Raw genomic sequence first — 25,558 nt, forward strand, 5'->3', positions numbered from 1 at the left:
GATGCCATGGGGGCCACGAGAGGGAGCTGCAGGAGGACCGAAGAGTTCTTCGTGCCCTATGACCCAGAAGTTCGTCATAGGAAGAGCGATGGGCTTCCGGGTTGAAAAAAAAGTACTATTTACCCTGACCCGGAAGGAATAAAGACTTGTGGACTGTTGGCTAGGAACACTTCCGGGTCAGGGAGTATAAAAGGACTGTGGGAGCTCCCAGTCGGCGAGCTGAGCTGGGTGGAAACGCGTATGGGAGCTGGAGGATTGTATTATTGTTAGTATTAGTGATTTATATGAGTATTGTGGAGGAGAGTGTGCTTTGTACACTGTGGCAATTGAATAAAGTCGATTTGAGGACTTTTACCTGGTGTCGTGGACAGGGGTTCAAGGGAGAGCGCCCCTATCTACCACAGTGGCGTAGCCGGCAGGATACTCTAGCGTCATTTGCAGAGGACCTGAAACAAAAATTTCTGTGGGAAACGAACCCTGAACAGACAACGGCGTCAGGAATCACCACAGCATCGCCAGAACCCAAAAAAAAACGAGTCCAAAATGGGGAAGAGGAAGGGCAAGCAGAGCACAAACGCCAGCAGGAGTGACCTGTGTGCAATGGCCGACGCTCGGGAGGAGTTAAGGAGTTGCCTTTCAAGTCCGGAGAAACCTCCAGGATTCAACGAGTGCTCTGAGGTACGTGCTGGGAACGTTATGGGAAATCCTTTTATTATTACTCACTTTGTCCCATGCATGTACCTCGGAGAAGATCATCTGGAGGCTCCATGGGGAAAAGAAGACTGCCCCGGAGATGACGGCGCGCTCCAGTTGGAACCTGAGCACAGAGGAGACGACTTCCGCATGACGGCAGCCGACGAGGGACATGGCAGCAAACCCGGTGTATTCTGGGAAGGAGGAGGTCCGCATCCCGCTGTTTGCGCCTTCGAGCCCGAAGGAAGGGACTCGGACATTCCGAAGGGGAAGGGGGAGGCGAGCGGAGCACTGCTCACAAATCAAAAAGGTAAGGAGGGTCGGGAAATGGCTGTTCGAGATGTCGTAAAAGAAAATAAGACAGACCACAGTCCGCTGAAGAAAGCGACCCGATCCTCGACCGAAGCCTTAGAGAACTCCAAGTCCCAGAAGCGTCCGCGAGACCCGTCAGAGAACGTGCCAGAGGCGGGCGAGCTCATTGGCTCCCGGCCAGCAGGGAAGACAGACGAGGAAGTAAGTCTGCCGGTCGAAATAAATAATATTGACTTGTGGGAACTCGAGCGCTTAATCGAGCCCGTAGCAAGTTTTTTACAGGTCCTGACGAAAATTGAGAAGATCATCGGGGAATTGGGAGCGGCAGCCAGAGAGCCATTGGAGAAGGTGAGGGCCTACGCGCGGCGATTTGGTGGGAGCCTCCCGTAATGAATAATGCGGCGATACAGGTAAGCGAGACCCATATCATACATAATAGAGGGACGCGGTGTGACCCGGGCCCGCGTTTAATAAGTAGCGGGTGCCAATGCACTCCGTACCCTACAAAAGAGGTTGGTACGATGACAGACCGGTCGGAGGAAGGATTGATCGAGCCGGGACAGCCGAATAGTGCTGACCCCCAGGAGCGAGACGGTCCTAAAGAGGCCGCCACCAGTCACTTGTAAAAATAAAGGGGTGCAGACAGTAAGAGGGCTCTCTTTATTCAATAGAGAGACTCAGACTGTGGACAAACCCCAGATTAAACAGGAGAGCTCTAAGTTAAAGCAGGAGTCTCCTGACAAAGTGGATAAGGGCCATAAGAATGTAAAGGCGGCAGGGGCCCTAACGTTTCCCCCTTGTTTTCAGTTTCACAGGGGGAAAATACCAGGAAGACGGAGGCAGTGCTACGGGTGCCGAAGGTTGGGCCACATTTGGCGATACTGTCCTTGGAGAGAGGGGGACAAGATGTCAAATTGTAATAATATTCCCCCTAGATTCTCCAGGGATCAAGATGTAAAGATTAGTCAAGGCTCAACTGGAATGTCCTCTTGGAGGAAGACTTCCCTCTCGGGGCAGGCCGCTCCGAATGATAATTCGTCGCTGGGAGGGGGAATACTGTGGAGGATGGCCGGTCGTTTATCCCGGCCAATACCCCCAAGCCGCCAGGTGGAGCCCTCCTTGCAGCATGGAGGTCCCGAGAAGACCAGCTGGGCATCATGGACAATGGAGTTTTTATGCACCGCCCTGCTGGATGCCATGGGGGCCACGAGAGGGAGCTGCAGGGAGGACCTAAGAGTTCTTCGTGCCCTATGACCCGGAAGTTCGTCATAGGAAGAGCGACGGGCTTCCGGGTTGTAAAAAAAGTACTATTTACCCTGACCGAAGTAATAAGGACTTGTTGACTGTTGGCTAGGAACACTTCGGGTCAGGGAGTAAAGTGGTCAGACGGAGTATGGTGAAGTGCAACATTTACAATGAGACAAAAATATTATACTTGGTCATTTATTTATTGAGTAAAATTATCAAATATTACATATTTGTGAGTGGCAAAAGTATGTGAACCTGTAGGATTAGCAGTTAGTTTGAAGGTGAAAATGGAGTCAGGTATTTCAATCAATGGGATGACAATCAGGTGTGAATGGGCACCCTGTGTTATTTAAAGAACAGGGATCTATCAAAGTCTGCTCTTCACAACACATGTTTGTTGAAGTGTATCATGGCACGAATAAAAGAGATTTCTGAGGACCTCAGAAAAAGAGTCGTTGATGCTCATCAGGCTGGAAAAGGTTACAAATCCATCTCTAAAGAGTTTGGACTCCACCAATCCACAGTCAGATAGATTGTGTACAAATGGAGGAAATTTAAGACCATTGTTACCCTCCCCAGGAGTGGTCGACCAACAAAGATCACTCCAAGAGCAAGGCGTGTAATAGTTGGCGAGGTCACAAAGGATCTCAGGGTAACTTCTAAGCAACTGAAGGCCTCTCTCACATTGGCTAATGTTCATGTTCATGAGTCCACCATCAGGAGAACACTGAACAACAATGGTGTGCATGGCAGGGCTGCAAGGAGAAAGCCACTGCTCTCCAAAAAAAACATTGCTGCTCATCTGCAGTTTGCTAAAGATCACGTGGACAAACCAGGCTATTGGAAGAATGTTTTGTGGACGGATGAGACCAAAATAGAACTTTTTGGTTTAAATGAAAAGCGTTATGTTTGGAGAAAGGAAAACACTGCATTCCAGCATAAGAACCTTATCCCATCTGTGAAACATGGTGGTGGTAGTATCATGGTTTGGGCCTGTTTTGCTGCATCTGGGCCAGGACGGCTTGCCTTCATTGATGGAACAATAAATTCTGAATTATATCAGAGAATTCTAAAGGAAAATGTCAGGACATCTGTCCATGAACTGAATCTCAAGAGAAGGTGAGTCATGCAGCAAGACAACGACCCTAAGCATACAAGTCGTTCTACCAAAGAATGGTTAAAGAAGAATAAAGTTAATGTTTTGGAATGGCCAAGTCAAAGTCCTGACCTTAATCCAATCGAAATGTTGTGGAAGGACCTGAAGCGAGCAGTTAATGTGAGGAAACCCACCAACATCCCAGAGTTGAAGCTGTTCTGTACAGAGGTATGGGCTAAAATTCCTCCAAGCTGGTGTGCAGGAATGATCAAAAGTTACGGAAGCGTTTAGTTGCAGTTATTGCTGCAAAGGGGGTCACACCAGATACTGAAAGCAAAGGTTCACATACTTTTGCCACTCACAAATATGTAATACTAGCAAAATACCCCGCGCTTCGCAAAGGAGAAGTAGTGTGTTAAAGAAGTGATGAAAAAGAAAAGGAAACATTTTAATAATAATGTAACATGATTGACAATGTAATTGTTTTGTCATTGTCATGAGTGTTGCTGGCATATATATATATATATATATATATACACATACACACACACATATAAACATATATATATACATATACACACATATATGTACATATACATATTGTTGAGGATGCCAGGGTGACGACCTTGCGGGGACGCTTTGAAGGACCGGAAGTGGGTGTGCGCCCATCTGGGATCACGTGGGGCCGCCTTCCTGGTTGCTTTGGGGCCACGAGTTCAGGGCATGGAAGCCCCACCCTGTAGGGGCCCGTGGTCATCGCCAGGAGGTGCCCCAATGCCTTGGGGACATGTGACCTCAGCACTTCCGCCACACCAGGAAGTGCTTGGGGAAGATTTAAAGGACACCGGAGAGCTGCCGGAGAACAGCCGGCACTTCTGCGCTGGGGCGTGGCCAGAAGGAATGTCGGGAATCACCTGGAGCTTATCCCGGGAGAATATAAAAGGGGCTGTCTCCCTTCATTCAGGGCTGGATTCGGGTGGAAGAAGGACAACGCACGAAAGAAGTGTGGTGGCGGCCCGAAAAAGAGGCATTTGTGTGGCCAGGACTGTGTGTTGGGGTATTTGTGCACGGGACTGAGTCTGAGTGACTTAACATTGTAAATATTATTGTAAATAAATACGTGTGGTGGTGATTAACAACATGTCCACCTGTCTGTGTCCAGGTCGGCTCCACAATATATATACATATACATATATACATAGATATATACATATACGTATATACTGTATACATATACATATATATATATACATATATACATATATATACACATATATATTTACATATATATATACATATATACAAAGTGGATAAGGGCCATATATATATACATATATAGATATATATATATAGATATAAATATATATATACATATATACTGTCATATATACACACATATACATTATATATACATATATTAGTCAAGTAAAATATATACATTTACCCTGACCGAATATACACTTGTTGACTGTTGGCTAGGAACACTTCGGGTCAGGGAGTATACTGGGAGCTCCCAGGCGAGCTGAGCTGGGTGGAAACGTGTATGGGAGCTGGAGGATTGTATTATTGTTAGTATTAGTGATTTATATGAGTATTGTGGAGGAGAGTGTGCTTTGTACACTGTGGCAATTGAATAAAGTCAATTTTTTTAAGACTTTTACCTGGTGTCTGGAGTCGTGGACAGGGGTTCAAGGGAGTGAGAGTGCCCCCTATCTACCACTCTCTGTCTCTGTCTCTCTTTTTATATATATATATATATATATATAGGGTGGGACTCGATTAAAAAAATTAATCTAATTAATTAGAGGCTTTGTAATTAATTAATCTTGAGTAATCGTATGTAATCAAACAAGAAAATTTGCCCCAAAGCGCACATTTTTTTTTTAATTTAAATGGGTTTTAGTGGGTGACAGAATCAAATAATAGACATGGACATTAATATTGCAAACTCAAGCTCTTTTAATTTCTGAAAAAATTGCATTTAAACTGCATTTCAATTCAAAACAGAAACAAATATATCATCCCTGGCTAAAATTGGGCAGACTTAAAAATAAAGTGGTATTTTAAAGTACTTTAAGTACATTTTCAGAATGTTATTATCTTTAAATAATAATAACAAAAATGTCAGCATAAAGTGCAGGTTTTCTTCTTAAAAAAATAAGGCAGAAACATAAAAGGTAATTTGCTTCACCTTTAAACTGTGAGTAACCTTAGCCAAAATTATTTTGTACATTAGGCTAAAACAGTGTGATCATTGAACATTTTGTAATTAGATGTAATTAGAATTACTAACGGTCACGGAAGTTCATTGATCTCCAGTAAGAGCTACAAAGTCCGGTTTCTGTAATGTGTCATAGAGCTGTTGAATTTTACTTGAAATAGTCTTTCGGCACGGCAGGTGGAAAGTTGGATCACCTGACGCTAACTGTAGCACATTTTCTAACCCCCTATCTTCCACCACTGTTAGTGGTCTACAGTCCAAGGCAATCCATTTTGCGAGAAAATTTGTAAGTTTGACCTATGTTGACTTACTAATTTTAGTCCTGAAGCCAGTCGTTTCATCAGGTTTGGGCTGCCGACACCTTTTGTTGGTACTCGAACTTGTACTGCTAGTGCTAACAGCATACACAGTTTCTGTGCTCGCTGTAACATGTTTTGCATTTAGATGGTACTGTAAGGTTGAAGTGCTTCGGTGGCATGCAAACTCCTTTTTGCACAGTTTGCACAAAACCACGCTTTTAACAAGGCTTCCGTCGGGTAGTCTTTTGAAATCAAATTTGCCTCCGATCAGTCCTAGCAACGCTCTTTCTTCCGACTCTTACATTTTTGTAGCTCTGATGTGTGCATCAATGAAATCGATGTACCAGGAAATCATGCATTGACAAAAGTTCCCCTTTGCTTGGAATGCAAAGTGTGATTAAATGCGTTATTTTTTTTAACGCATTATGGAGTACATGCATCAAAGCTTCTCAGCTGTGCTTGTGCTAAGAAAAGGAAACATTTTAAAAATAACGTAACATGATTGTCAATGTAATAGTTTTGTGACTGTTATGAGTGTTGCTGTCATCAAGGATTTCCATCCATCATCCATTTTCCAACCTGCTGAATCTGAACACAGGGTCACGGGGGTCTGTTGGAGCCAATCCCAGCCAACACAGGGCACAAGGCAGGAACCAATCCCGGGCAGGGTGGCAACCCACCACAGGATACACACAAACACACCAAGCACACACTAGGGCCAATTTAGAATCACCAATCCACCTAGCCTGCATGTCTTTGGACTGTGGGAGGAAACCGGAGCACCCAGAGGAAACCCACGCAGACACGGGGAGAACATGCAAACTCCACGCAGGGAGGACCCGTGTCTCCTTACTGCGAGGCAGTTGTCAACCGTTGTAAAGATAACAGGTTTCATTCATCAATCAAGTGTTCACCACCCAAATCGATACTCGTGAATGTAAGATGTTCAACAGGCATTCCCGGTATTAAGTTGTGGATTTGCCTGCGAATATTTAGCGGTAGCGTGTGTATGAACTTAATTTAATCTTTTCCAGTCCTGCAAAGTCAGTTGACGTGAGCCACTCGGAATACATGCATTGAAGCTTCTCAGCTGTGCTCATGCTATTTCGTGATGTCCACGGCTTTATTTAATGTTAGCTAAGACCCGGCACTTAAAAGTTTCTTGCTACAGCAATTTTAACTCCGTTACAAAGTGATCCAAAGTCTCGTTTATACCTCGTGTCTTCTCATTAAACTTGTATCTCGCGAATACCGTATTCGTCGTAGGCATGACAAACGGCAGCGGAAGCGTGTCTATAAACTTAATTTAAACTTATGGTTCACACCGTGCTGTGTTTCCGCAGTAGCTGCACTTATGAATATGCTTGAATGTGTCACTCGCTTCATAATCTTTTGCTGCCTTCTCAATTGTGAAATACAATTTTTGTTCAGCGCTCTTTGGAGCTCTTTCTTGTTCTCTACATACTTACGTAGGAGGCGTGATGATGCGACACGCAACTCCGCCTCCGACGGCCATCGACCTGCAGTCTATTACAGTATATTGACGAAAATAGGTTCCAGTTATGACCATTACAAGTAGAGTTTCAAATGAAACCTGCCCAACTTTTGTAAGTAAGCTGTAAGGAATGAACCTGCCAAATTTCAGCCTTCTACCTACACAGGAAGTTGGAGAATTAGTGATGAGTCAGTGAGTGAGTGAGTGAGTGAGTCAGTCAGTCAGTAGTGAGGGCTTTGCCTTTTATTAGTATAGATTTGATCATTTTCCTCAATAAATAAATAACTAAGTATAATATTTTTATCTCATTTGTTTAACTGGTTTCTCTTTATCTACTTTTAGGACTTGAGTGAAAATCTGATGATGTTTTAGGTCACGTTTATGCAGAAATATAGAAAATCCTGAAGGGTTCATAAACTTTCAAGCACAACTGTATGTATTTGGAACACGTGCCATTGTATGTGCCTCTAATGGAAATAATGGTGGTACTAATAATTAGTTGTGTTAATAAATAATTGTGTTAATAATGTTTACATCAATGGGTTTTTATGTGAATAAAATTTATCATATTGCACATTGTAAATGGAGAAACAGCAGTTGTAATTAAACATTTCAAAATATCAAAAAAAAAAAACTGAAATGCTTTACTTCAACTTCTTGTCATCAAAATATACAGTATTTTAAGAGAAACGGTGACTGAAGCATGTTTCTTGATTAGCCTCCAGCTATGCTGTCTCATATAGGGCACAGTTTTACTTGGAACAATATTTCAGTGCTATTTTTAAACTTTTCTTTGATTGTTTGAGTTGGTCTTTACTTTTTGTTATGTCAGCCTTTTGTACAAAATGCAGCTGCAAGGACATTAGACCATAGACACAAGTGTAAGCGTTCCGCTGAATTTTGCTGATAATGTTGATCAGTATGACATGAAGACATTGATCCGTAATAAGAGAGAAAAAAAAAACAATAGCAAAAAATAAAACTATCTTAAAAAATGACTAAATCGTGGATATAAAAAACAATAAAAAGAGAAATTAAGATTATAGTAATTTCCACCATATTTTCACTGTGGGTTTAAACGCAAGCATCTTATGCTTACTTGTGATGTGTTGTAATCATGAGTTTTGTAACCTTTTGCATTCAGTTTTGGATTTGGTGTACATATGTGCTTCATTTTTGTGATATTTACGTTATTTTTTTATTCTGACAATGCCATTTCATTTTCTGTTTTTTATTCCCTCCATTTTGTGACTGTCTCTGTATGGCCACAGCTTCATTATTTAGCATTGCTATGCCCATTGCTGATCACATAACACAAAGGTTATTGTTTTGTGCCTAAAAATAAAGATGGTACCATAATACTTCTGATACATCTGTATTATTAAAATCTGTGTTTTTTTTAATTAAAACAAACTCCCTTAACATTGTAATAATAGGCAATTGAAAAATTGGCCTAAAGAGTTTTGCATTTGTCGTATGTGGTTTCTTCATTTGATCCTCTTTCTGACTTATGGTATTTCTGACCTCCTGACTGTCCTGCTTCTTAGGAATTTCCCATTTTTTTAAGAACACTGTAAAATGAAATGCACTTCCAAGAAGACTTTAGTATACAGACTTTATAATTATCTATGTGTTTTTGGCTGTCAAGCACAAAGCTTTCTCTCCTGATCACACCACATCATTTCAAACTTCCATGATCATAACACTTGTAATGGAATCACTATGTGCAATTAGTTTGTCATCTTGTTTGTGGTTTTCATTATTTCCTGGTGTTATGGACAAGATGGTATAAGATACAAGGCAAACTTTGGGGTAGCAACAGTATAAAGTATAGATCTCTTATCTTTAAATACTACAGGGATCTCACCCCTTATGGTACTAAGGATGTTGCATTGAGACAGAAAAAATACTTACATTTCCAAATAGCAACATATATAGGAGAAATGGAATTGGTCTTTGTATCAAACCCAGAGACACTTGCCTAACTGTGCACAGGAAAGAGGGAGTGCTTTCTTCAGATTTTTGTGTACATGTATATTGAAAATGATTTGTTAGGTATAAAAAGAACCAACCAAGAATACAGTAGTGCCTGACATAGCAAATACAGTAAAGTCTTAAGCCTGTGTAGTAAAATGCTGTAAGCAACAGTATGCAAAGCTTCACCTAAGTTAAAGTGCACAATGATTGTGATTTCCCAGCCTGGAGGGCTTCAGAGTATCATTTACACTACAGGTTAAAGCCGTTTATGTGGTGTGACTGGTACAAAAGCCAGACTGAATTTTCTGATACAGACTATATTTGTTTATTAAGGTAAGAGTTGAATTGTATGCATTTAGAATTCTAAAGCTTTAGTAAGAAAACATACATTGGAAATGTGTCTGTTCTTAAAATGTTCAGATCCGAATCTGAATTCTTTTAGTTATGTACCATAAAATTAATATGTGGAAGGAATTTAGAAACCATATCATTTAATAATGATTTAATATTTAAGTTCAAGATTGGCTACATACAGTAGCTACCGCAAATAAGTTTTTCAACAAACTATTTGAGTTGGGCCTAAAGTACAGAAGGTGGGGTTCATTTTAGAAATCCACTTGTTAGATTTCTGGGTCTGCCTCCAGATTTGCTTTCCTATTATCTGAAACAATTATCAGAATGTTCCTTGTAGAGAACTTTCTTACAAACTTTAATACTGTCAGCCCCTGCAGACTACTGAATCTTCAACTTCTTTGATATTGTCAAAACTTGCGTGGTAGAGGATTGTCTTCAGGGTTCACCTAAGGTAGGTGGTACAACCCCAGGATGAAAGAGGGTGCTGTCGCTAAAAGGTTTGTCTCCTTTTACCCTTGAGGGCAAGACAGCCAAAAAAGTCCCATCCCTTCTGGTCCTTCCAGTATAAAAGGGAGACACTCCTGATAGGTAGCAGCTCACTTGGATCTGAGCTTGCTGGAGAGTGAGAGAGTCTCTGTAAATGCCAAATGACCAATTTAAAGGTCAACTGGCTTGTCAATATAGTGCAATTAAGCACATGTTTTCATTTGAAATATTTCTTTTTGTTTGAATTAAACAGAGTTTTGCCCAGTTGGCACCCCAATTATTCTGGATTTGTCTTGTCTCATCATTCACCTTGCTGCAATATCCATTTACTTTCTAATTTACATCTTGCTATTTTTCAAGAGCATGTTTTCATTAAAGCAATGTGAACAGTTTTTATTTGGATTTCTTTTGTTTTGAGAGTAGCAGCCTTGTCTAATTCTTCTTTCATATACCGTATAAGTAGTGCATGTTTGACACCTCCTTGATTTAATCAACGTCCTTGCTCAAGTTTGATATTTTCATAATATCATTAAGTCTTAAGATATTGCTGTTATTTACTGTACATGTCTCAGTGTTTAGATTCTGAATTTACTACTTCAAATCCATCCATCCATCCATTTTCTAACCCGCTGAATCCGAATACAGGGTCACGGGGGTCTGCTGGAGCCAATCCCAGCCAACACAGGGCACAAGGCAGGAACCAATCCAGGGCAGGTTGCCAACCCACCGCAGTACTTCAAATCAGATCAAAGATAATCAAATAATGATCTGAAATGATTTAATTAACAGGAGAGACAGATACATTTTCTGAGGGCATCAGTTTCCACACCTACATTACCTGAATTTTACACGTCACCCAATAGTAATTCTTTATCATAATTAACATATTAGTAATATAACTGTTTATTGTATGTCATAGTTTAAGGTTAGGACATCAATTTATGATGTTTTTAGTGACAAACAAAGTAATTAATTAAAAATCAGTCAAAGTATGCCCACTCAGCCTTTAATGTATATTTTATGGGAAATGAAAAAATCATCAACTAAACCTAAACTAAAATTGTGTTGTTTTTATGTGCAGTATATGCTGAATTTAAAAATGGAAACAAATATCACCCTATGTGCTCAAAATAATGTCATTGACTTGAAGTGCTTTATTTGAAACTGAGTAATCCATCTTAATTAAAGGATAGGTGTCTGTTTGTCTGTCTGTGTGTCTCCGGTTGCTGTGTCTCTGTAATTCCAAAAGATAGTGCATCACAAACAATTTTAGTAATAAAATGCATTGTATTTGTCATTTCAACAGATAGCGTATCACAAACATTAATACTGCTTTTACAAATCCCATACCAAACGTCATATAACAGAGATATGCCTTGTATGATGCACTGCAAGCATTAACGCTAAGGTCTATGTCGATTATTTACATTTCAACATGTCTTAGACAGGTAACACAGCTAGTTGTCAGTATTTTGTGACTGAACTTTTTTAAAATTAATTTTGAAATTGTAGCAAAAATAATTTTCTGAAAAGCTTCAACATAATAACTGTAGTTATACACCAGAGAAAAACTAAGTATAATTGCAAAGCTGAAGCCTGGGCTGTGATAATTAGGTTTGTTGATATACTGTATTTTGGGATAAAATAAAAGATTTCCTACCTTTAGTGTAGAGGCTGTCTTTCTTATAGCATCCACGCCTTTCCTAAAAATACTATTATTACATCAATTACAATTATGATTACATCTTGCCTGAAGAAGGGGCCTGAGTTGTCTCGAAAGCTTGCATATTGTAATCCTTTTAGTTAGCCAATAAAAGGTGTCATTTTGCTTGGCTTTTCTCTACATTCATAATGGCTAACACGGTACAACACCCAAGTACTACTAAAAATACTATTTTAATTGTTCACATAGACTATGCTGTTAGTCTGGTTGGTAGTCCAGGTCTGTAACCAACCAGAAGAAGAGATGGCAACTATACACTACATCACTTAATTATAATTTTGGTGATAGGTACAGCAAGAAGACTCTGAAACTTTAGTTTAGATAGTGTGCTTGTGAACAGGAAGTAATTATTTAATAATCGTGATTGTTAAGAAAAGAAAAACTTCATTGTTGCCACCATGCAAATCACAGTAGCAGTTTCATCATTGACACATTTAGTCAGTTTGTTTTTGATTTTTGATATAAGAAAACCTGCAACATGGGAAATATTTAACTTATATTGCTAGGGTTTCATGTTTAAGAATCATAAGATTCTGAACTATAGAAACACCAATTATGTGCGTTTTTTTTCAATATCATTAGATGATCTGCTGTGTGCATTTCTGGATTGGATTGCTGCTGTGGATGCATAAGATTTAATTTTTTTAAGTACTTAGGACTTTTATCCACTCACGAAGCTGTCACATTTGTACTGCTGTTGCATTCAGTCACTTGCTATTTATGTTACTTATTAAATGTTACAAACAAATGAAATCATCCTGCTGTAAAAATCATGCTGAAACCTATAAAATATTGACCCCACATAGAAGTGTGTAAAGATGAATTGGATGAAGAAGAAGGCAAAGATTACATATTATAAACACATTTTAAATATTAACAGAATTAAAGCATTTCTAGACATTACCATTAAATTTAACCAAGATAAGAAAAGGTTGCATGACAAGATTCCACTCCTTCAAACATTTTTTCATAAGGAATAAAGATGATTTAACTTCAGATTGTCTGTCATTTTATAAGGCGCTTAGTCCTGAAAAGAGTTGCGAAGGTCTTTATGATAACATTTTTTTCATAGTCAACCAATATTTCTTTTTTAATACAATACTGACCTCTAGAGACAGTTTTTATTGATAACATGCTAATATTATTTCTTATTTATGAAGGTATAATTTTGTTGTAATGAAATGCAGCAAATATTAGTAAATGTGGCTTAAAGTGTGCAGCCCAAGGCTTCAGACCTTTTCCTGATCAATAACCACCTCTAATTCAATGTTTAACACTCAGCAAGTTGCTTAATAAGTCTGTGTAATGAGTTTATTTTAGAGCTTTTTACGTATAAAGCTTGGGTGGTATTCAATATAGAAAAACAAATCAACACAATACAATAGTAATAACTGTGATCTTGTAACCATTACAGTCAAGGTAGGTTCTTGCACATCTCCACTATGATGTAGAAAAAGTAGATACTAACAATAGATGGAATTTCATAACATTTCATTACTTTATTTTTCAATACAAATGTGAAAGGAATATATCCCTTTAAATGTTCCTATAAGTTATGTTTATAAATTGCAGTCTTAGCCACATATGACATTCTTGAAGTTGATTGTTTTTCCTGAAAAAGAATCTAACAAGTCATAAGGTATGATTTCATTTTAGAAAATTGAAAATTTCTGTAATAATTTTTACTGATTAATTGGAAGCTTTTTAGTTTTTAATCCTTCCGTCCATTTTCTAAGTCACTTATTCAGTGCAAGGTTGTGATAGGACAGTGTTTTTACTGTCAGCATTTGTGGGCAACCCAAGAACCCACCCAGGATGAGGTCCCAGACAATAATAGGGAAGACTCAGAAACACACATACACACACATCCCCATGCTGGGTAAATTAAGAACTGCCAGCTAATTTATAAGCATTTCTCACACATGGGAAGAATGTAAAAACTAAATACAGACAAGATTTGAATCTAGAACTCTGGAGGTTTGCAGCAGCATGGATAACCACTATATCATCTTGCCCAAACATAGTAGGCATACAGTATTTCATCAGGTTTTTTTTTCTATGAGGTTTATGACTTTGTGAAAACCAGATTGCTGCCTCACTCTACTATGAAATGCATAATGTGTTGATGTGTACAAGAAAGCTTTATTAGGATTGTGGAATAATAACAATGAACATTTTTGGGTAAAGGGTGCCAGATGTATTGTAAGCCTAACCCAATCTTTTTGACAATACAGCTGTTTAATGTTGGTAAGCTAATAACTTTAGAAGATTAGGTAAAGTCAAGGATATTATAAGTTTGTCTTTTTATATTAGTTTTTGTTTCTGATCTTACTTGAAAATTCATTTTAGTTTTAGTTTCCCTTCATCATGTATTTTTAGTGTTAGTTTACTTTTTATTTTACAAAGGCAAATCTATTTTATTTTTATATACATTAGTTTCGGCTTTATTTTTAGTAATTATGGTATGGTTAAAAATCTGCTATGGAGTTTAGTTTTGTGTCACAATCAGACAGAACTGTACACTTAATGGGTTTGGATATAATATGAGCTTAAAACTTTACTACATACGTGGTTTACTATCTGGTTTTGTTTTTGTCTGTTAAAAACAAGAATAATCAAAATCAGATACTGAATAAGAACAATTTTATACAATTTCATAATTTTTTAAATATTTTCTATGTCATATGTGCTAAACAAATTTGCACGGACTGTTGACACGTTTCATCTTTTCCTTTTATTGCTCAGAATGGGCCAAATTGTGATGAAATTTAGGTACATTTTAATGTTTGAGGGTTTTTTTTCTCTAAATGTCTACAGCACACAGCATATCATGCTCCAAGACAATGTGCTTATAATTAATGCCTTCAATATTGCATTAAAAAATCTCACATACTGGGGTTTGTTATTTTCTACCCGCCATACCGATCTCTCATCCCATCTCAGGCACATAAAATTTATACCCAGAATTTTCCACCTGCAGGCCTGAAAAGATAGCAAAAATCAGAAAATAGGTTCTACTGTGTTCTGACAGGTGTGATGGGGCTTTGGAGGAACAGGGTTCTTAGGCTTGAATCAGTGTGCAGATGCCACCTATCTGTATTGAGGGAAACAAAGAAAAACAAGCATGTAGTGTCAAGGTTAGGGGTGGTGAGACTTGAACAATACATTTATAAGAACAGTAAACCCATAGTGAGCACAGTAAGAGCAGGTAATAGGAGTGTGGACAGCCACAAAATGACAGAAACAGCTTTGAGATTAGGAGCAATATATATATTTTCTAAACTCGCCTATCCAATGCAGGATCACAGGAAATCTGGAGTCTATCCCAGCAGCTTTGGATGCAAGGCAGGAAAAATCCCTGGACAGGGTGTCAGTCTATTGTGACAATACTATATACAGTATATGCAACATGTATGACATGGCTGATTTTAAGAGCAAAAAGAGTATAAAATTTCAACTATCTGTTTTGAAAGAGAGAGAGAGAAATTGAAAAGAAGTAAACAAATATTTTAAAACATAATTCTGCCACCAGATTATTTTCACAATATCAGATATTTTGAACAGTGAATGTAAAACTAAAAAAAAGATACAATTAATAAATACACAATAAATACAAAAACACATTAGTAGGTTTAGTTTTTCACCAGCTGGCAGACTTTCTTCACCTACCTACCTGTAGTTCAGTAGAGACATTGCCAACTTAGTAATTTTACAAGGCTTGTATCGCTTCATTGTTAAACTACCTTTTTAAAGCAAAAGTGATTGGTCAGCAATAATACACTGATCTTGGTATGTTGATCTAGTCAGTCTCTCGTTTTATTTCCAAAAAAGATTTCTCCTGTGTGAAGTGGCAGGTGAATTATTTTCAGCAAAATGCAGACACGTGAGAAATAAACTGAAATGTTACACACTCTTTCTGTCTTTACTGTAAAGGTTTTTTTGACCAGCACAATATAACTTCAGGCATTTGAATTACATCTTGATATACAGGAACCACCAAGAAATGTGTCAGCTCATCATAACGAACATCATACTCATGCAGCCTGGAATTTGGCTTATGGTGCTGCTATATAAAATACTGTATCTTGGAGTCAGTCAGAATTACAGCTAGTATGCTGTCATTTATTAACAGACTGAAATTCTGTAAGGGATTATCTGTATCTAATACTTCTCTCTTGAGCCCCAGAAATTCAGTGAATGAATGGCAACTTTTAGAGTTGTCAAGAACATTCAAAGCAAAACTATCACCTTGGTACACTTTACTAACACTTGAACCAGAAAATATCATGATGTCACTATCAACTCCTGGAGAACTGTCACTGTTATCACATAATAAATCGTGTTCTTCATCACATGTTTTACATGTATTCAGCTTGCTCTGTCAATGCAAATGCTGCGTCAACATCTGTCCTCAGTCACCAGCCGCCGATCACTGGATGAATAGATGCGAGAGGCTCATGGTGGGTGATTTTCAGTTTTAGAGTTAAAAGTTATTAGGGTTAAAGACTAGCAGCAGGAATATTTATTCCAAAAACAAATATTAAATTCTTTTTAATATATTTTAATTAATTTCGGGACCCCTGCAGCCCAGGTTAGCCCTTGCGTAAGTTCGGTTATTACAAAAATGAAAAATATTTTTAGTAAATTATTATTTTATTTCAGTTGGTCATTTCAGCTACTTTAATAGTTTTATTTAGTTTTAGTTTTTCATTTCAGTTTTGTTAATTATTTTATTTTAGTTTACAAAAATAGTTTCAGTTTTAATTTTAGTTTTCGTTAACTGTAACTCCTTGGTTAGAGTAAACTGAAAAGCCAGATTTAACTCCTTGGTTAGAGTAAACTTAAAAGCCAGATTTTCAGGGTGACTACTAGGAGTTAAAACATTTTGTTGTATGTATGTCCAGTGTGCAGCTATTTTGAGTTTATAAACTTGGAAACATTTACTAATTAATATCAGAGAAGTACTGATGGCAGCTGAGAATATTTAAATGAATAAAAAGGATACAGGCATACTTAGAAGCATGTCCTTGTTGGCCATTTTCTGGTACTGAGCTATGAACATATGACTGAGGTAGGTGATCTCATTTTCATTCACATGTTAGATCAATGATAGTTTAAAGTGCTACTACACTGTTTTCATTGTCAGGTATTTCTTGGTAATTCCAATATATTTCTGGTATAAACAATATACTCCATAGATCATTGACAGACACTGTAGTACTGGTGAATATAGCTATGCATCATTAATTAAATTAAAATTATAGCTAGCTTTGTCTTTTAGATAGCATCACATCAATTATGAGACTATTTGGTGTCTGTGACAGCAGCTGGAACTAGAATTCAGAGATGACTTTACAGCATTTAGTTTCACTGCTGAAATAAATAAAGAACACATATAGTTGACAGTAAATATATCCATCCAGTTTCTAACCCGCTGAATCCAAATACAGGGTCACGGGGGTCTGCCGGAGCCAATCCCAGCCAACACAGGGCACAAGGCAGGAACCAATCCTGGGCAGGGTGCCAACCCACCGCAGGACACACACAAACATACCCACTAGGGCCAATTTAGAATCGCCAATCCACCTAACCTGCATGTCTTTGGATTGTGGGAGGAAACCGGAGCGCCCGGAGGAAACCCACGCAGACACGGGGAGAACATGCAAACTCCACGCAGGGAGGACCCAGGAAGCGAACCCGGATCTCCTAACTGCGAGGCAGCAGCGCTACCACTGCGCCACCGTGCCGCCCAGTAAATATATACATACACATATATAGTTCACATACACACAATAATGTGTTAAAAAATGATGTGTTGAACATTATTGATGGTTTTGTTACCCAGCTGCTAAAACTTTGCTCCCAATAATCAGGCTAGTGTCAACCTTTGATCTCATTTAAGGATTTGTCTTGTGACTACATCTGATGCTGTTTGTGTAGTAAACATTTTGCAAAGACACAATCCATAAAGAAACAATATCTTTTTCTTGTTACCTGCAGAAAGTAGATGGACTGTCATTATAAAATGACACTTACACTTAGGGTATTAATAAAGTAATTTAAAGTTATAATTCAGCAATAAGAATACAGTATGTATATGTTAATCTCTTTCTTTTGGAGTGATAGGATATAAATGACACTAAGCTGTTTCAGTGAATGGATGGACAGATGAGTACACAAAATATATGAATTTTGCATAGCAATGGTAACTGCTTAGTACTTAATTCCTTCTTGTATCAAGTTTAATAAACTCTTGAGTAATTTGCATTTTCTGTGATGGATCAAACATTACATACAAACAAACAGACAAGCCCCACTCAGGCCAATTCACCACTTCTGTGTGGAATGTCATCTCTGAATGCACTACTTATTGGACTTTGTATCAAATGGGCCACAACACTCGAAGACCATGATGAATGCCAGTGTTGTCTGGAAAAAAAAAGAGAGCACATCTCCTATGGGTACAGAAGCATCAAAACCGGACTATTAAAAGGTGGAAAAAAGTTGCTTGGTTGGACAAATCCAGGTTCTTTTTTCATCATGCTGATGGAAGGTTCTCAGTTTGTTGATGTCAGTTGGTTGATGTCAACAGTACAAGCCGGTGGTGGCAGTGTGATGGAGTGGAGAATGTTTTCATGGCACACAGAAGGGCTCCTGAAACCCAATTAAGAATGTATTAATGGCAGAGTGCATCTTAACATCATTCCTGACCAAGTTAATTCCTTCATGTCTACAGTTTATCCACTTTCAAATTAAACTTCCAGAATGATAATGTACCCTGACACAAGGCACGTATCAGTGAATGATTCGAGGAACTGACTGCAAGTTTTCATGGCTTCAGTGACTGGCAGAATCCCCAGATCTCAGCTTATTGAGCATGTTTGGGATGAAGAGGAAAGGGCTGTTTGCAGCAAGATTGTGCAGCTGTTGAAATTCCTGAATAACAACTTCAGTATTTTGTAGAATCCATGGCAAGAAAAATTAATGGAAATCTAAATGCCAAAAGGAGGCATAATATGCTACTAGACAGATGTACCTAATAAATTGAAAAGTCTTTGTGTGTATACTGTATATATACAGGATAGATAGTTTGCAATGGCTGAAATCAAGACAAATAATATCAGATTTGTTTGTCCCATAATAGTTGAACTATATGCCTTATTATATTTTATATATATCTGCTGGATGCAGCATGTTCTTTTTTCAATGTTAAAATGCTCAAAAATACCTAAGATAGAAGCAAGCATAAACTGAAAAGATTTACTTGAGTAGTCAAGCAAAAACTGAAATCTTTTAAAGAAAAGATTAATTTTAACGGTGATGTTTTCCATCCAAAGATACAAGTGAAACAATACATCTCCAGAAATGTATATGTTCCATATAACCTGCATTTTCTTGAGGTGCAGCCCTTTATGTGATTATTGGTCAGCTCATGTACATTTCTGTAGAAACTCCACTCTGTGTTTTAAAAATACAGCTGTGGTGGAGGAAGGCATTAAGAAAGAAAGAAGATTTATGTACAGAAAGCTGACTTTCTGGACTTTTATTGCTTTTACCTGTTTTTGTATTCTATGGCTATTTTTGTAAATGCCACCCTTCTATAAAATAATGCAGGCACCAAAATCTTCTCTTTCAAGTGTTTAGTAGGGTCTCCTTTGGAAATTCTCTGTCTTTTTATTAGCTGTTGAGCTCACTGGTCCTTTCAGTTGCTTTTACGTGCTCCTTTTGTCCGTAAAACTCTGAGGATCCGCTCATTTTTTGTAAGATCCGCTGCAGTTTCATTATCCTGAAAGAAGTATACAGGTATTTCATATTTAGTAAACACTGAAGAATGAACAAAAGGTGAAATATAAAATAATATACAGTATATATCGATGAGCAAATCCACTACTTTAGGGTCATTTTTAGACTGGATTTTATCATTTTCTGGAATGTTAAGAATCATATAATAATATAGGAACATACACAGGGGGGCAAAAATGGCTAGGATGCTAATCCATTACACAGCATACTCATACACAGACACATTCAAAAAGAATAAACCAGGCCAATTCAGTGTGACCAATTGACCTGACATATATTGCACATATTTTGGATAAATGAAGTCAAATAAGAGTCAGTCCCCTTAGTTAATTGAACCTATAAGGTATGTCCCTATCCGTATAAATTGAAACCTGCATCAGTTTTCTCTAACAGCCTCATCTTAGTCAGGTTAGCAAGGAAACTATAATATTTAAAATTACAATGCTGCAGGGATATGCTCCCCTGCAACCCTGAGTAGGTTTAAATGAATCCGAGAAAGAAAATGAGATTTATAATCTTTCTTCAGCAGTCACGCACCGAAGTAATTTTTATTTGGAAGAATTAATTGTACAAGTAAACAGGAAATACAACCATTCATATAGTCACAGTAAGATTTGCTCTTATGGATGTGGACTACATGGGACACCTTATATTACATTTCAGTGAAATCCTCTATTTTGCTTTTAGGCAAAACCTAAATCACACTATCAAATTAACTTTTTTTTTAATCTACAACAAGGTTAGCAAACAATTGTGCTTTGCCTTGTAGCCTTCTAGCATAATATCTGGGCAGTACCTTATTCCTCAGTGTGACATCGGCTCCAGCTTCTAGTAATAGGACCACTGATCTTACATTTCCTCCCAGAACGGCAGCATGGAGGGCTGTTGAGCCATTCTATACAATGGATATAAAAATACTCATTTTAAACTTTAAATCTCTGAGATATAATTGTGAAAATATGATTAAGAAACTAAAGAGAATGAGTGAAGGTCTCCAAAATTCCACCATTTAGTAAAGCATAAAACACAATATTTTGCCAGTTCATTTCATTACTTTATTCAGTGCACCATTCTTTTATGTTGAAAGGAAATACACATGTGTATTGTCTTTTTTTTACTTCAGTACATATATCAAGTGTTTTTTTTATAAATCAGGTTTGCAGAATGATTAATATCTCATTCTCATGTGATTTTTGAGTACCTGATAATGTTGAACAACTATGAATACTAAGCATTGTAAGAGACAAACAGTTTGTGAAAAGAGTGTGATCAAAGCCTTGACAGGTGAAGGTGTATGTGTCCCAGTGTGTAGAACAAGCAGTTATTTCAGCAGACTCTTTAATGTGTTTTTAGACTAATTTTTTAAGTTTTCAACATCTATTAAAATTTTTGTTTTACTACATTTTGGGCTCACAGTGTCTAGTCACTGGTGATAGCACCATTGTGACATAGCTGAAGATATCATCATGCTCACTTACTGCACTGAACATGAGGCCTGTGTACACATTTGCGTAGTATACAGCATATGCAAGCTAATACAGTGCATCTAGAAAGTATTCACAGTGCATCACTTTTTCCACATTTTGTTATGTTACAGCCTTATTCCAAAATGGATTAAATTCATTTTTTTCCTCTACACACAAAACCCCATAATGACATAAGTGAAATAAGTTTACTTGAGGTTTTTGCAAATTTATTAAAAATAAAAAACTGAGAAATCACATGTACATAAGTACTCACAGCCTTTGCTCAATACTTTCTTGATGCACCTTTGGCAGCAATTACAGCCTCAAGTCTTTTTGAATATGATGCCACAAGCTTGGCACACCTATCCTTGGCCAGTTTCACCCATTCCTCTTTGCAGCACCTCTCAAGCTCCATCAGGTTGGACGGGAAGCATCAGTGCACAGGCATTTTAAGATCTCTTCAGAGATGTTCAATCGGATTCAAGTCTGGGCTCTGGCTGGGCCACTCAAGGATATTCACAGAGTTGTCCTGAAGCCACTCCTTTCATATCTTGGCTGTGTGCTTAGGGTCGTTGTCCTGCTGAAAGATGAACCGTCGCCCCAGTCTGAGGTCAAGAGTGCTCTGGATCAGGTTTTCATCCAGGGTGTCTCTGTACATTGCTGCAGTCATCTTTCCCTTTATCCTGACTAGTCTCCCAGTTCCTGCCACTGAAAAACATCCCCACAGCATGATGCTGCCACCACCATGCTTCACTGTAGGGATGGTATTGGCCTGGTGATGAGCGGTGCCTGGTTTCCTCCAAACTTGATGCTTGGCATTCACACCAGAGTTCAATCTTTGTCTCATCAGACCAGATAATTTTGTTTCTCATGGTCTGAGAGTCCTTCAGGTGCCTTTTGGCAAACTCCAGACGGGCTGCCATGTGCCTTTTACTAAGGAGTGGCTTCTGTCTGGCCACTCTACCATACAGGCCTGATTGGTGGATTGCTGCAGAGATGGTTGTCCTTCTGGAAGGTTCTCCTCTTTCCACAGAAGACATCTGGAGCTCTGACAGAGTGACCATTGGGTTCTTGGTCACCTCCCTGACTAAGGCCCTTCTCCCCCGATCACTCAGTTTAAATGGCCGGCCAGCTCTAGGAAGAGTCCTGGTGGTTTTGAACTTCTTCCACATATGGATGATGGAGGCCACTGTGCTCATTGGGACCTTCAAAGCAGCAGAAATTGTTCTGTAACCTTCCCCAGATTTGTGCCTCGAGACAATCCTGTCTCAGAGGTCTAGAGACAATTCCTTTGACTTCATTGCTTGGTTTGTGCTCTGACATGAACTGTCAACTGTGGGACTTTATATAGACAGGTGTGTGCCTTTCCAAATCATGTCCAATCAACTGAATTTACCACAGGTGGACTCCAATTAAGCTGCAGAAACATCTCAAGGATGATCAGGAGAAACAGGATGCACCTGAGCTCAATTTTGAGCTTCATGGCAAAGGCTGTGAATACTTATGTACATGTGCTTTCTCAGTTTTTTATTTTTAATAAATTTTCAAAAATCTCAAGTAAACTTTTTTCACGTTGTCATTATGGGGTGTTGTGTGTAGAATTCTGAGGAAAAAAATGAATTTAATCCATTTTGGAATAAGGCTGTAACAGCAGAATGTGGAAAAAGTGATGCGCTTTGAATACTTTCTGGATGCACTGCATATTGTATGTAATTCTTTTTCTTATAAAAAGAACATGAAAATAGATTATAACTATCAACATTTCTGATCAATATTAGAAGACTCTCATGATCTGGCTTTTGCTTTTTTTTGCAGTTACTACTTGGTCTGTAAAAACGTTTTAATCACCTTTATGGGAGTTTATGGAAGAACTCAGACCTGTGAGGTCCAGTACTATCCACTGTGCTACCATGCCACATGTGCACACTTTCAGTCACTAGCTTCATCTGTCAATCTATATCTTTTGTGTTAATCAGCACACAATAACTGTGGTTGGTTTTCCTTTATGTATTTTGCCTGAAGCTTTATGTTTTAGAAGGTCTTTACCTTTAAAAGGCCAAGTGATGGAGAGAATTTGAGAAGTTCTTCTATGACATCATTGTGTCCTTTGTATGCAGCCTTGAACAAGGGCGTTGATCCATCCTTTGAAAGACACAAAATGAAATGTGAGACTTGGTGGGGTTCACACGTCAATGTAAACGCAAGTTAGGCTTTACATGATATTCATTATGAATGTTAAATATGAGCAAATGTTACATGTATGTTATTCACATTTCACAGTATTTATACAAAATAATAGCAACATGCTTCTCAAATACTGTATTTTTCATGTCTATCAATAATTTCTCAGTCGATCAAATAAATACAATGCAAGCAGATGTTCCAGGTACTTTACTGTGTCATATACAAATGTGAAAGGTTGGCATTGTGATTATTTGTAGTCATATAGTGGAGCAGATGATGCTGTGAGTGTGGACACATTCCAGAGATCTTTGTACTTTTGCAGTATGTCAGTTTTTACCCATTCAACATCTGAAGTTTTGATAATCCACTGCTCATTGTACATTTTCTATTTTGCTTTCATATAGACTTTTACTGAGCTATTTCTACAGTAGATACTCGTTTTCTTCTGTTCAAATCACTTAACTGTGTCCTTTGTACATTAAAACACAGTATTTGATTTAATAGGGTAGGAGAATTAACAAATCTGTAACATTGTGGTATAGTAGTTCCATAACTGTCCAATTTAGTATTGTCACACATGTGCACCTGGGGACCACCTTTCTGGCTTTGATGAGGTAAACAATACCACTCCCAAAAGAGAGGAGGTGCTGGTGCCAATGATATCTTCACTTTCCAGCACAGTTCCAACAAGAACACCAACAAGCATGCCTAACCGTGCCTACATCACCCAGTGTTGGCCCCAGCCTTTCCACTTTGGATGCCATTAAAATGGGTGTCCTGGTGCTTATTTGGATCTGAACCCTCAATGAAGACAGAGCTCCTCTGTCCGCTGACTCTTTAATGTTGGTCCATGATGACTCCAACTTGTCTTAAAGTTATTTCAAAGGTGGTAGAAGGTCTCTGCTGCAAATGGCTCATTTCATCTCATCCCACAGATGCTTGACTTGATTGAGAATGTGTGACCTGGGTGTCAGATCATAATGCAGTATAAACTTCTTGTGCATTAGAAACTGGATTGATCATTTTGCTTTTTAGTTGGTGCTGTCTTATTCTGCTGATGAAAGGCTTTTTTCAAAGATGTAAAAACAAATGTAAACAACCAATTGGCATTTACAGATTTTGTTACCGTTTGAGATTTTTTTGTTGCTTGCCTATGACATCAGTGTGGAACACAGTGTCTTCACAGTGCTAGCATTACCTTGCGTAAACATACACTTGTAAAAATGAAACTGATGCCATCAAAAAGGCTTTTCTTCAGAAACTTGGATATGTACTGTACATGTGTGGTTCTCAAAAAAATGTACTTGAACTTAACAATCTTCTTCTTCTTCTTTCGGCTGCTCCTGTTAGGGGTTGCCACAGCGGATCATCTTCTTCCATATCATCCTGTCTTCTGCATCTTGCTCTTTTACACTCACCACCTGCATGTCCTCTCTCACCACATCCATAAACCTTCTCTTAGGCCTTTCTCTTTTCCTCTTGCCTGGCAGCTCTATTGTTAACATCCTTTTCCCAATATACCCAGCATCTCTCCTCTGCACATGTCCAAACCAATGCAATCTCGCCTCTCTGACTTTGTCTCCTAACTGTCCAACTTGAGCTGACCCTCTAATGTATTCATTTCTAATCCAGTCCATCCTTGTCACACCCAATGCAAACCTTAGAATCTTTAACTCTGCCACCTCCAGCTCTGTCTCCTGCTTTCTGGTCAGTGCCACAGTCTCCAACTTATATAACATAGTTGGTCTCACTACTGTCCTGTAGATCTTCCTTTTCACTCTTGCTGATATCTGTCTGTCACAACTCACTCCTTACACTCTTTTCCATCCATTCCACCCTGCCTGCCTTATTCACCTCTCTTCCACAATTCCTGTTTAAACTCAACCACCTTCGCCAACTCTACTCCCTGCACCATCACCACTTCTCTGACCTCCCTCTCATTCACACACATGTGTTCTGTCTTTTTCTTACTGACCTTCATTCCTCTCCTCTCTAGAGTAAACCTCCAACTCTCCAGGGTCTCCTCAACCTGTTTCCTACTCTCGCTACAGATAATAATGTCATCGGCAAACATCATAGTTCACAGGGACTCGTGTCTAATCTCGTCTGTCAACCTGACCATCACCATTGCCATTGAGAAAGGGCTCAGAGCCTATCTCTGATATCATCCCACCTCCATGTTGAATGCATCCATCACTCCT

General features: G+C 38.5%; 1 protein-coding gene across 3 annotated transcripts in view; it reads right to left on the reverse strand.

Annotated features, from left to right (window-relative positions):
• Nucleotides 1–14,765: 14,765 nt before the first annotated feature.
• The window catches only part of ankrd29 (ankyrin repeat domain 29), a 51,093-nt gene continuing 40,300 nt past the window's right edge, over nucleotides 14,766–25,558 (reverse strand). The window contains exons 8-11 of one of the 3 annotated variants that reach the window (XR_005633949.1): nucleotides 23,220–23,315; nucleotides 20,504–20,602; nucleotides 19,461–19,690; nucleotides 14,766–14,998 (exon numbers count right to left, since the gene is read on the reverse strand). Coding sequence is in view for 1 of the 3 variants with exons in the window: in XM_039754738.1 (XP_039610672.1) it covers nucleotides 19,607–19,690; nucleotides 20,504–20,602; nucleotides 23,220–23,315 (279 nt within the window). In the remaining 2 variants the exon portion in view is untranslated. Of the gene's footprint in view, nucleotides 14,999–17,647; nucleotides 19,691–20,503; nucleotides 20,603–23,219; nucleotides 23,316–25,558 lie in introns of those variants that run through there. The other 2 variants (XR_005633948.1, XM_039754738.1) reach the window with 2 other exon arrangements.

The sequence above is a fragment of the Polypterus senegalus genome, chromosome 5 (assembly GCF_016835505.1).
Source record: "Polypterus senegalus isolate Bchr_013 chromosome 5, ASM1683550v1, whole genome shotgun sequence".
Lineage (NCBI taxonomy): Eukaryota > Metazoa > Chordata > Cladistia > Polypteriformes > Polypteridae > Polypterus > Polypterus senegalus.